At 36.4% G+C, this 12,072-nt stretch overlaps 2 protein-coding genes across 10 annotated transcripts in view; one reads left to right on the top strand and one right to left on the bottom strand.

Annotated features, from left to right (window-relative positions):
• Window positions 1–4,358, bottom strand: part of LOC109080342 (glycerophosphodiester phosphodiesterase domain-containing protein 5-like) — a 38,453-nt gene extending 34,095 nt beyond the window's left edge. For 6 of the 7 annotated variants that reach the window (XR_006161788.1, XR_006161789.1, XM_042771323.1 and 3 more), the window contains exon 1: window positions 4,025–4,358. The gene's annotated coding sequence lies outside the window, so the exon portion shown is untranslated. The remainder of the gene's footprint in view (window positions 1–4,024) is intronic. The other variant, XM_042771322.1, reaches the window with a different exon arrangement.
• A 3,258-nt stretch (window positions 4,359–7,616) lies between these two features.
• LOC109103942 (serpin H1-like) lies at window positions 7,617–11,568 on the top strand. Of its 3 annotated transcripts, XM_042771320.1 has the most exons (6): window positions 7,617–7,751; window positions 8,479–8,526; window positions 9,031–9,644; window positions 10,154–10,252; window positions 10,337–10,569; window positions 10,664–11,568. In XM_042771320.1, the coding sequence occupies exons 3-6, from the start codon at window positions 9,062–9,064 to the stop codon at window positions 10,964–10,966; spliced, it is 1,218 nt and encodes a 405-aa protein (XP_042627254.1). In that variant the 5' UTR covers window positions 7,617–7,751; window positions 8,479–8,526; window positions 9,031–9,061; the 3' UTR covers window positions 10,967–11,568. The 3 variants fall into 3 exon arrangements, with proteins under 3 accessions (XP_042627254.1, XP_042627255.1, XP_042627253.1); XM_042771321.1 differs by lacking the exon at window positions 8,479–8,526 and having other exon boundaries at window positions 7,636–7,751; XM_042771319.1 differs by lacking the exon at window positions 7,617–7,751 and having other exon boundaries at window positions 7,876–8,526.
• Window positions 11,569–12,072: the final 504 nt, after the last annotated feature.

The raw sequence follows: 12,072 nt of genomic DNA, 5'->3' as shown, positions 1-12,072 counted from the left end.
TTCGAATGAGCAATGTATGCACTACGTGGCCAATTAATAGTTTTCAAATCATGTGACTTGTGCAGAGACCTTGGCGGCAAAACATCCATAGCACTGCAGCACAGGCCTGTCAGTTTTCCACCTTTCAAGCCACAAATATTTCAATCACCCCTTAAAAGAAAAAAAACAAAGATGTGTGAACAAACTGCAAGTTTTGGTCACTTGTGATTTAGGCCCCGTCCACACGGAGAAGTGTATAGCTGTATACGTGTAAATTTTGTATCGTATAGGTGTTTCGTCCACACGGATCCGGCATTTTGGGAGTTTGAAACCGGGTCCCAGAGTGGATAAATCTGCAAACGCTGTCTTTGTGTTTTCATGTGTACAGCAAATCCGTATATTTTCTGAAACAATGACGTCTTCAGCCCACGTCTTGCCCCTAGTCAGACACCGCTACATCACGGAACAGCAACAAAAACAAGAACAAACACTGAACCATTGTCTTTTTATTAACTAACATTAACACAGATTAATAAATATATTGTTTCATGTTCATTTGTATACCGCACGCAAGGTTTATGCGCATAGTCAAAGTCTTCTTCTCCATTTTTAGTGCATCTCTTTGGCAGAATTACAGTGCCACATACTGATCTGGCATGTATACTACATCGTTTTGTGTTTGTTTCGTGGTTTCGTGTGGATGCAGATATTTCTTGAGACAAGGGGGAAAAAAGATTGGATAGGGAAAGCTCTGGCTTCGTGTGGAGGTAGTCTTACATACAGCTTCCCATGAAAAACGTTCGAATGAAACGGAAGTAGTGACAGATCTTTACCTTTACACTGTGAGTGTAACAGATATCGTTCTATGCATTAGTTGTTAAATGGATGTTGAGATGTGGACTTCACATTTGAAGGGGCGGAGTTTAAGTTTAAGTAGACTCAATGATTGGAGGAGTCCTGCATACATCACAAGAGAGAAGTCTGTCATTTTTACCAAAATTAAAGTCTAGTTATGACGTCATTTTGATTAAAATATTTTTTAATCAAGCAGATGCATCCAAAACATGCAACAGTGCATGTCCACTTTTTCTGTGGCGCTAGTCCCAGAAGTATTTTTTCCATGAAGTTTCCCAAAAATTTTTTAAAAAGTCTTCACTAAAGCATTATAAGCGACGAACCAAACCAACCAGCTACGAGGTGAATCGCAACATTTCAAAATTGTATTTAAAACAGAAGTGTTTCATGAGTGCAGGTGTGCCCTGACGAGCTCTCTGATGGAATTTTCTCCATAGCATCATGGATAATGTAGTTTTTCAACATGAATAACGCTGTTAAACATGATTCTTCAAAAACAATTTGTCTGTCTCTAAAGGTTTACAAGTTAACATTAAAAATCTATTTCCCTATTGAGGATTTTTTTTTTAACTTCCAGAAGGGTTGCACTCTATACTGTATGAACCCAACATGCTAAATTGCACAATAAGCATTTTTTCATATATATAATGGCTTTCTATGGGGAAATGTGTTCATATTTTGTGTTCATATGTTCATGTGTTCATATTTTGGGCACATCTGCTTACCTGTATGCATCATTAACAAGGTGCATGCTGAAACTGGCCTTTTAATATCACAGTCTTAGTACAATAGTACTTAGTACCAACCAGGTAAAAATAACTGGCAGGCAGCTGAGGAAAGCTTTGTTTTGCCCTCCTGGTGAGCATTCATAAGGGTGTAACATCACGTGAAAACTATGAATAGATGTGCAGCAGTAAGCCTCAATTTGTTTACTGCCAGATGATATAATACAGGCCAGTACTTCATCATCAAACACTACATCTCTGCTTTGCTTCAACCTGTGCTATAAAATTTGCTAAATTTCCCAAGCAAAAGTCATAACTACATCATCACTAATAATACAAAAAAATTACTCCATGTGACACTAATGCAACTTTTCAGTGCATTGGACACAAAATGTACAGTAAAACATGTCATAGCTAGTAAGGCCTCGGAATTAGCTAATTTAAACTGCTGCTTTTTAGTAAAGAAATCCTTACTGATCAAATAACCACATATTTTTGATGTAAGTACTACAGTAAGTTAAAAATCACCCAACGTCAAACACAATGAGAATTAAACAACCCAAGTATTAAAGCGCACCTTATCAGATGCAGGCTTCTTAAGAGGGTAGACATCATCCACTAATGATGCAACGCTGTGCTTTGAGTCTCAAAGTCTCGTCCATTATTCCTTAACATGTGGGAGGGGGGTGTGAACTAATCAAAGACAGCACATGGCTCAGCTCCCACAGGACTGACAATAATAATAGGTCATCTCACAGCATCACCCGGCTCACTTATAAATAAGGAGGGATAATTCAACATTACACCCTCAATGCTAGATAAATGAAGACAGTTTCCTTAGTGATTCTTTTTACTCAGCTAACAGATCTTTATTCTTCAGTGCAGACGAAAGCTTATGTAAAAGCCAGTATGAGTGTTTTTCGCAACATGCAACAGCAATGGGATTTTTAACGTTTGGTTTAGGTTTGGTTTCTAAAAGGATTTTAGATGTGTCAAACAAATGGGGAAATATTTGAAAATGCTTTTAGTATTCCGAAATAATGTCCCATCAGAAAAAAAGAAAAATAAATTTTTGACTCAATTAGAATTAAAGGGTTAAATTCACCATAAAAAAGTAAGATCATTCTTGCTTCTGTTGAACACAAATTAATATATTTTGAAGAATGTTGGTAAACAAACAGTTGACAGTAGCCACTGACTTACATAGTATTTTTTCCATACTATGGCAGTCATTGGCTATTCTTCAAAATACATCCTTTTGTGTTCAACAGAAAAAAAAACTCATACAGGTTTGGAACAACTTACGGGTGAGTAAATGATGACAGAATTTTCTTTTTTGGGTGAACTATCCCTTTAAGTGGTAAAGCAGCATTGATATTGAACAAGTCAAAGGACAACAGTTAAGTGGTACAGTAGATTACAAGATTAAACAAAGCAAGAATATCTGGCCCGACAACCAGTGAGATTCAGTGATGTAGGTTATGATTGCACCGATTATATCCTCTAAGGTGCGTAAAGTTATTAACCCAATTGAAACATTTTCCTGGATCAACATCCTTTGTTGAACCTGCAACAACCATTAATTGATTACTGACTCAGAGTTCAGTCAGAGAGTGTCATGTAAAATAATAAACCTGATTACCAAAACCAGAGTAAGCCAATATTTTGGTTGCTTGAAATATTTTGCTCAAATTTGAGGATATGCTTATTTCTTAATTTATCAGTAATAAGGTGATTACCTGTACAGAGAAATATTTAGCCTACCTCTATAACAGTTTAGAATTTGTTGCTCCAGGACTAGAGATGTTGAGGGGGGAAACAGACAGTATGTCACATGGCTATCAACAGAAAGGCAGAAAGGACGTATCCGCATGGCAGGCAAATAATTTATCACATTTAAGTCTGCACACATCATAAAGCATAATATTATGACCACACAATCTATTGATGTTCGAGCGACTCAAATTTTATTTTATGCGCTCCTTGCACATTTAGCTGAACGTAAAAGCATTCAAAACAAATCACTCAAGTTTTTTGTGACGTGTAATATGTAAATCTTTATTAAAAGGACGAAGTCAAAACGCTATACTGCTGCTATGGTTACAAGGTGATTTCTGTTATTAAAGAGCGTTTACCGAACTCATAATCTAACTTTCCTGGTGACTGAAATGTTTGAAAGCGTGAAGCCCCCTCAAACCTTTTGTTTCACTCCCACTGCAGGGGATTTTCGAGACCCCCATCGCACCCTGTCAACATTAGATAATAACCCTCTGCGTCATAGTAGCGATATGAACTGATTGCCTTTTAATATTACACAAATGATTACATTAAACGAATGGCTTTACATTAATTTAATACCATACATATACAGTTAACTATCTAATAGTGGTCAGCGATTAAACAAATCATTTAAAAGAGTAGATGACGAAATGAAAGGAAGAAAAACACGTTAAAAGTTTTCTTACCTTATCGAGACGCGTTTGCCCTGTAGCTGTATTCAGAAAGTGTACTTTGGAGGAACGTTTCCTGTGTGCGCGCGCTTCTTTCTTCCTTCCACACCTAACGGGACAGGTAGCTAAAACTGACACAACAACTCAACCAAAGGACGTTAAAAGAATACGAGACCAAATTAAAAGGCACTCGCACCGGCGGACACGACAAGCATGTTTAGAAACAATAAAAAGTGTCTGAATTAAAAGGACAAGCTGTGTGTATGCTCTGCTCCAGACGGTCTTTGTGTTGTCAGATGAGTGCTGTACCTGCGCTCGTGCTTACAGCAGCGAGACAGCACCAGTGCTGCCGATTGCTTATGGGCGGGGCTGGTGCGGTGTGGGCGGGTCCAAATACTGCTCTGTCTTATTGTGCTCCCTACTGTCCAGTCTGATGATTAAAATTATTTTTCAAAGCTTGAAACACAACATTATATTTTAGTGTATTTAATATTTATTTGTTATTTACATTAGTAATTGTATTATTATTGTGTTATTGTTAATATTATTAATATTATTACATTAATAATTGTATTATTATTGTGTTATTGTTAATATTATTATGAATAATTGTAAGTTGTCAAAGGAGAACTCACAATTTGTGATTTTGTGACATTTTAAAAGAGAATTTGACCAATATACAGCTAGGAACTCTAATGCAGTAGTGGATTTTTTTTAAATATGTTTAATCCTTATGCAGTCTTATTCAAACAAAGACTTTTAATGTAGTACTCCTATGTATAGTTCTTGTATACAATTATTTATAACTCTTTTTTTTTTTTTTTTTTTGTATTCTTGCTTGTTCACAAATTGTAGTTTTTAATAAAAAGCCAATTTTCTTCCAACTATAAAAATAAAATGAATATGTTAAATTAAGGTGTGCTTTCAAATGAATAGTAGGACATAATGCTTTAAATAGTGGAACCATAAAACTAAAAAACAGCTGAATTGTGCTTTATTTGTGGACTATTTGGCCTTAAGCAAGAATGTTAGAGAGACACAGGGAAAAATGAAATATTGGGAAGCCTTGGAAAGCATATGAAAGTTAAATTAAAACTGTCATTGATAAAGCATTCAAGCAAACTTCAGTGATCCCCAGTGCTGTAAGTGTGTGTGGGGACGTTTGCTTAGGTAATTGCTTCCCCTGACTTTTTAGGCCCTGTGAAAATAAAATGGACACCTAACCTCTGATCAACTGTTGGTCACAGCATCCAGCTGCTCAGATATCTCCAAACTCCCATATTTGTCTCCTATACCTTGTGAATAAGCATGTATCTTTGCTCATGAGATAGCCTAGATGTCATGAATCTGGAGTCGAAAAAAGGGTGCTGTTTTTAAAAAGGATGATAAACCAAAATTTTGCAGTACTGAATCACAAATCCCAATTGCATGTTGTTTAATGAGAGAAAAGAAAAGGAACAGACTATGAATTTGGGAAAGCAATCACGTAACTGCTTCCTTTGATCGCCATCTAGTGGCTGAAAAATAAGTTTTGAGTTAAGCAACTTTTTATTCCTTATTCAAGGGAAAGGTTATCTGAATAATTACCGCAAAACCTACAACATAGCAAAGCAAAAATTGTGTGATCAACACCAACACCTTAAGAACTAATCTCTGTGCCTTCAATTAGTAAAAGTGACTAAGGTCACAGTCAATTAGTCCTTATCCACGACAACTAAGAGTCTGTTCATTAATTCAACACACAAAGGCCCTGAGATGTTGAAGGGCATTGCTCCTCATCAGTTTTTGCAAAGACTGTTCTCCCTGTAGTCACGACAGAGCCAAAATCCAAAATCATTTGTGATAATTCTAAGCTAACGTACAAATGAATTGTCATAGTAGTTTGAACTGGGGGGGGGGGGGGGGGGTGCGTCGGGTGGGCCGGGGGAGCTTGAGGTCCTGCCCCTTTAATCTCCAACTCTGAAGTGCCCATTCAGTCACCGATTTCTCCCATGTTACTATTGAGGAAGTTTGGGTGTTTTTTTTTTTTTTTTTATTAAATTGGTATAAAAACTTTTTACTGCACCCATCCTAAAATTTGGTCATTTTGTCTTGCAAAAAAAAGACTTAAAGCAAAACAAAACTCCTTGGTGTTGCAGATCAAACTAACTACACAATGGAAACTGGTTTTCTGATCGCCACAGTGATAAAACAATGCAATTCCAGCGTAAATTGTTTTTCTCACTAAATGCTCCTTTTCTCACTTCTTAGATAAGAAATCAAACACACATGCAATGCTGTACTAAGTTACATAAGCGTTTAAGAAGTAACTTTGCTCACATCTTACATCATACATGTTTGGCACAGCCCCCCAGCTCAGCCCATAACTCAATGACTGCTTTGTGCAGATTTTCTGAGGTTCCATGAACATATATGAATATATCCTTTAAACATTTTTAAACATAACCAGAGTTTGAGTGTTGTGGCACTGTAGCAAGTCAGGCATCTGACACATGCAAAACTGAAGTCTGGAGGGAACTGAAATGTTTAAAGAGACTCTCTGGTAAACATCAGTTTGCCGTTTGCAGCAGCGCCACATGTTTGGACAACACATTCCACTCACAGGTGGTCAATGCACAAAACACATGCTTTTGTGCTTATAAGACATTTAGAAATTTACCTAATAAGAATCTGAACTTTTTAGAGCAATTTGAGAGCTTTATATCTTTAATGTATTTTTATGGAGCTCATTTGATGTATGGATGACTTTGAGTATTGAGAAAGAAAGAAAGAAAGAAAGAAAGAAAGAAAGAAAGAAAGAAAGAAAGAAAGAAAGAAAGAAAGAAAGAAAGAAAGAAAGAAAGAAAGAAAGAAAGAAAGAAAGAAAGAAAGAAAGAAAGAAAGAACGCTTAATTGTGCTTCATTACTTAAGGAGACAGAAGAAAAAGTTGCAAAATAAAAAAGTGAATATACATAAGAGAGACTTAACAAAACAAAACAAAACAAAAATGTGCAAAAGAATGATCACATTATACATTTCTGAAAAATACTATATTAAGTTCAGTAAAATTATAAAAGTTACTTTGAAATATATATAGCTGTTCCTGAACAACACCCATGGCCTGAAAAAGAATTTACGCTTTGACGTGGCAGTGTTGGGGGAGGATGTGAGCTTTGGGAGCATTTCTCTGCACCCCCGACAGAAGAATCTAGAAGAAATGTTGACAGACAGAAAACTTTGAAATTATAATAGATACTTTATATATCCTGGGGTCATTGTGTAATTTATTGACAGACAATAATTTTATGTTCTTTATATTCTTGCCTAAAAGACACATTCTGTTCTGCAAAACATTGCCAACTCAGCAGAGCAAATCTGCATTCAGTGGTAAAATCTAATACAGGACAAAACAATATTATCTTCCATTACACACTTCATGCCAATATATACAATTTTATATTTACGACTCATAGTTTAAATGAAGATGACTCTAGTTTAATGCCAGAGATTAGCTGATTGCTTGCAGATTTCAGAAGGCTTTAGGACCTTGCAGAAGTTTAATCTTGTTGTCATTGGATCCAGAGGGAGGGCTCTCCCAGTTTTCCTAGGAAATCATTTGAATAGACCAGCTCCAGCTTCTAGAAGTTTCTTTCCTGGAGTATAAAGGCCTCTGCTTCAAACACTCTGCAGCACAGCAGCATTTGGAAAGAAGAGGAGAACATCTGAGAAAAGAAGAGGAGCACATCCAAAAAGCTGTACAAGGTAAGTATTGTGCAAAATGCTTTTATTTTACAAATATTTATGTTGGGAATTTGTTTTTGTTTTTTTTGCATGCTAAAAAGGCTACTGCACACAGGGTCAGAGAATACTCTTTTTTTTTTTTTTTTTTTTTTTTTTTTTTTTACTCTTCTTTCTGCTTTTTCAGTCCATCTAGCATTTTTAAAAGTGCATTTAAAGCAGGTAACTTAAGAAATGTGCTTTTATTCCCAAAGAAGTAAGGAAAAAAACTAATTTCTTTACTTTTTAATCTTTTTCAAAACTAGTCAAAAATAAATAAAAAATGGTAAAACACCAACAGGTTTACATGCATTGGACAGTCATTGGAAATAGCTTTTATCAATTTAGATTCTTTTCAATGATGCATATTTTTCCAGATTTGTGTAATTGTGTAAAAATGCAGAGAGTGATGAGATCTTTCCATTTGGGAGTGGTTTTTTATGCTATCACTCAATCAGTGCTACCTCTGGAATTCAGACACTGGTCTACTGTGGAAGTTCTGATTGGTCGAAAGTTTCCACCTAAGATCTTCTAGCCAATAAGAAGAGTCTGCATGTCTTTCTTTCTCTGTGTGCACGAAGTAGCAGCAGACTTCTGTTTCAAATGAAACCTTTGCGAGAAGCAAGGAGTTCAAGGAGTTTTTTTTTTCACATTAACCAATCTGTATAAAGATTTTTGTGTAGATTACCCAAATGCACCTCTTGTCTTTCAGAGTGAAAATCGCAATCGTTGACAACTATGAATATGAAAACGTATCAAGGTATCCAAGATGATGAAAAAGCAACATACAAAAAAGAAACAGAAAAACGACAAAACATAATATGTGTATGAACAACCATGCTGACTTACATAAGCTGCTATCTTGAGGTTTTTAGTGGAAAGGGACACATAACATTATTTTATTTAATAAATATTTATTTTAAAGTGATTTGGCACATTTCAGAACTGTATAAAACGAGCAGGCTCACTTTAAGCGGCACATTCCTGTCTGATTACTCATTGCCGTTGCTTTTGTTTAACTGGTTTGACCTAGAAAACATGGCCTACAGGCTTTATTTCTGAAGGTTTAACTATTTAGGGTATATATATTTCAAAAACATAAAAATCAAAAAACAAAATTATTTTAAAACTGATATAATGATCAAACAATTCACTATGCATCCTTTCCCTCCTATAACAGACACAAAGAAATATTTAAATTTGCATAATTGAAAAATTGTTCAATTTGCACTCAGTATCACTTGCCGCCTCTTTTCTCTTCTAGGCTTTCATTACTACCCAAAAATAAATCAAGCATGTTGGTATCCAACTTCATTGCTCTGTGCCTTTTGGCTGTGGCCGTGTCCGGTCAGGACAAAAAGATGAGTCCCCATGCAACCTCTATGGCAGACACCAGCGCTAACCTGGCCTTCAGTCTCTACCACAATATCGCCAAAGAAAAGGATCTTGACAACATCCTCATCTCTCCTGTGGTGGTGGCCTCCTCTCTGGGCATGGTTGCCATGGGGGGAAAATCCTCCACTGCAACCCAGGTGAAGAGTCTCCTAAAGGCTGATGCCCTGAAGGATGACCATCTGCACACAGGCCTGTCCGAGCTTCTGAATGAGGTGAGTGACCCTCAGGCCCGCAACGTCACGTGGAAGATCAGCAACAGGTTGTACGGCCCAAGCTCTGTCAGCTTTTCCGACGACTTTGTCAAGAACAGCAAGAAGCACTACAACTACGAACACTCAAAGATCAACTTCCGTGATAAGAGAAGCGCCATTAACTCCATCAATGAGTGGGCTGCCAAGTCAACTGACGGAAAGCTGCCAGAAATTACCAAGGATGTGAAAAACACAGATGGGGCTATGATCGTCAATGCTATGTTCTTTAAACGTAAGTATTTCTATTGGCTTTTTTAAATTTAAGATGTCATATAAAATTATTAAATTATATCTATCAATTAATCCAGGGTGAACCCCAATTAATATTTATTTTAATACTTCCAAGAATGTCAGTTCAATTCAGTTATTCATATGGACCTGTTATGTCCTGGCTTTTTAATTTTTTTTTTTTTTTTTTTTTTCAGATAGGATGAATATTTACTGTACTTTAATAGTTCCAGGAATGTCTTTGTAAATCTTATTTATTTATTTATTTATTTATTTATTTATTTATTTATTTAATTATACTAAATTGTTGATGTGGAACTAGCTACCAATTGTTGTCCTGTTTTCTTTTTAGTTTATATTTCCTTAAATAATAAATAATAGTTAAAAATTTTAAATTAAATACTTAATTAATTATTAATTTATATTTTATTATTTATCCTGAACAAACACAATGGTGACTAGAAAGATTAATCTAATTAAGAATCAAATTAATGGTTTATTCCTGTTCCACAGCCCACTGGGATGAGAAGTTCCACCACAAGATGGTTGACAACCGTGGTTTCCTGGTTTCCCGCTCTCACACAATCTCTGTTCCAATGATGCATCGCACAGGTAAAACCAACAGCTTGTTTTGAAATGTCTTACTCAAAATCTACTATAACTACAAGCAAACTTAACAGTATTTGCTGTTTACAGGTATCTACGGCTTCTATGAAGACACACAGAACAAGCTGTTTGTGGTCAGCATGCCTTTGGCACATAAGAAGTCCAGCATGATTTTCATCATGCCCTACCACGTGGAGCCCCTGGACAGGCTGGAGAAACTGCTCACTCGCCAGCAGCTGGACAACTGGGTCAGCAAGCTCGAGGAGAGAGCAGTCGCCATCTCTCTGCCTAAAGTTAGCATGGAAGTCAGCCACGACCTTCAGGTAAATATGGCTGATTTTTGCTATATAGTTGCTATATAACCACAACCAATATTTTCTGCATGGATTAATGAGGCTATTTTCTCTTGCTTTGCAGAAACATCTTGCAGAACTTGGTCTCACTGAAGCTGTGGACAAGTCTAAGGCAGACCTGTCCAACATTTCTGGCAAGAAAGATCTTTACCTCGCCAATGTCTTCCATGCCTCTGCCTTGGAGTGGGACACAGAGGGAAACCCATTTGACGCCAGCATTTATGGTAGCGAGAAGATCAGGAACCCGAAGCTCTTCTACGCCGACCATCCCTTCATTTTCCTTGTGAAAGACAACAAGACCAACTCTATTCTTTTTATGGGCAGGCTAGCTCGGCCTAAGGGTGATAAAATGAGAGATGAATTGTAACTTTCAGGCTATTTGAATTTAATGTTTTAAAATGGTATTATTGTTATTAATGGTGTTTCTGTTACCTCAAGTGGCCATTCCTATGGATTATCTGCGTATGGAAAATCACAGTGAGCCTGTCAGTACAAAAACATATTTTTAAGGAGACTAGTTGTAAACATCAGGAGAAATGCAATCCCATAGGTGAAGAATTAGAGCCCTTCAAATGTAGCCAGAGATTTGACATCAATTAGTTCATGTATTCAATCAGACACTATGCTTATATTAAGCATAGTGCCATTGATGTTAAGCTGTGGTATTTATGATTGTGCTTGTAGAGCCTCTCTTTATGAGTATATGACATCTGCGTAGGGTTTGCCTTATCTTTAATGTTTAAAGGGAAAAGGTAGTCCTATTCAAGTTTTTCTCAAGCACAGTTGGTAGGTTCTATGATTTCACTTCCATCCAACAAAAAACACTCCTGCACTGATGCCTGTCTCCAGTTTGTTAGATGTTATTTTTCAGTATGTCTTTACCATACAGATCTTTTGAGAAAGTGTGCTGTATTTTTTTCCTTCATTTCATTCAACTGTTCTTTTTCCAATAAACTGAAATTCAAAATATTGTCCTAGTATTTTTTTTATGTTTATAAATCCATAAAATAAATGAAAACATTAAATAAATCCATAAAGGTCAAATCTAAAATAATACATAAAATGAGTACATAAATAAAATCTAAAATTAAATAAAAGTCACACTATCCTGAATGACTGACAATAACTAATAATGACAGATATAAGCACTGCGCATTGTCCACTGCTCTGTCAATCCTAACAGTTTAATCCCAATCATTCCGCCTGGTTTGTTGTGTCAACCCTCCGTGGACTGGAATGTGGAGATGTGTTTTTATTCCACTGAGGGCTTAAAGTGTTGTCTCACCTACTCCCTGTTAAGTCACACAGATTTCCCAGACACCCTGCTGTCTTTATGGAACCATAAACTCCTAAACCACAAAGAGGAGTTTGACGTGAGAAAGTAGCTATTTCCTTAAACACTAGCAGATCCATCATGTAGGCTGAATGAGCCAATGAGTAGACGTATACAATAGAGGGATTAGATGTTGGAGT

Source organism: Cyprinus carpio, chromosome A15 (genome assembly GCF_018340385.1).
Source record: "Cyprinus carpio isolate SPL01 chromosome A15, ASM1834038v1, whole genome shotgun sequence".
In the NCBI taxonomy this organism is placed as follows: domain Eukaryota; kingdom Metazoa; phylum Chordata; class Actinopteri; order Cypriniformes; family Cyprinidae; genus Cyprinus; species Cyprinus carpio.
Note: the sequence above shows the minus strand (reverse complement) of the source record. Positions and strands in the feature narration are given on the sequence as shown.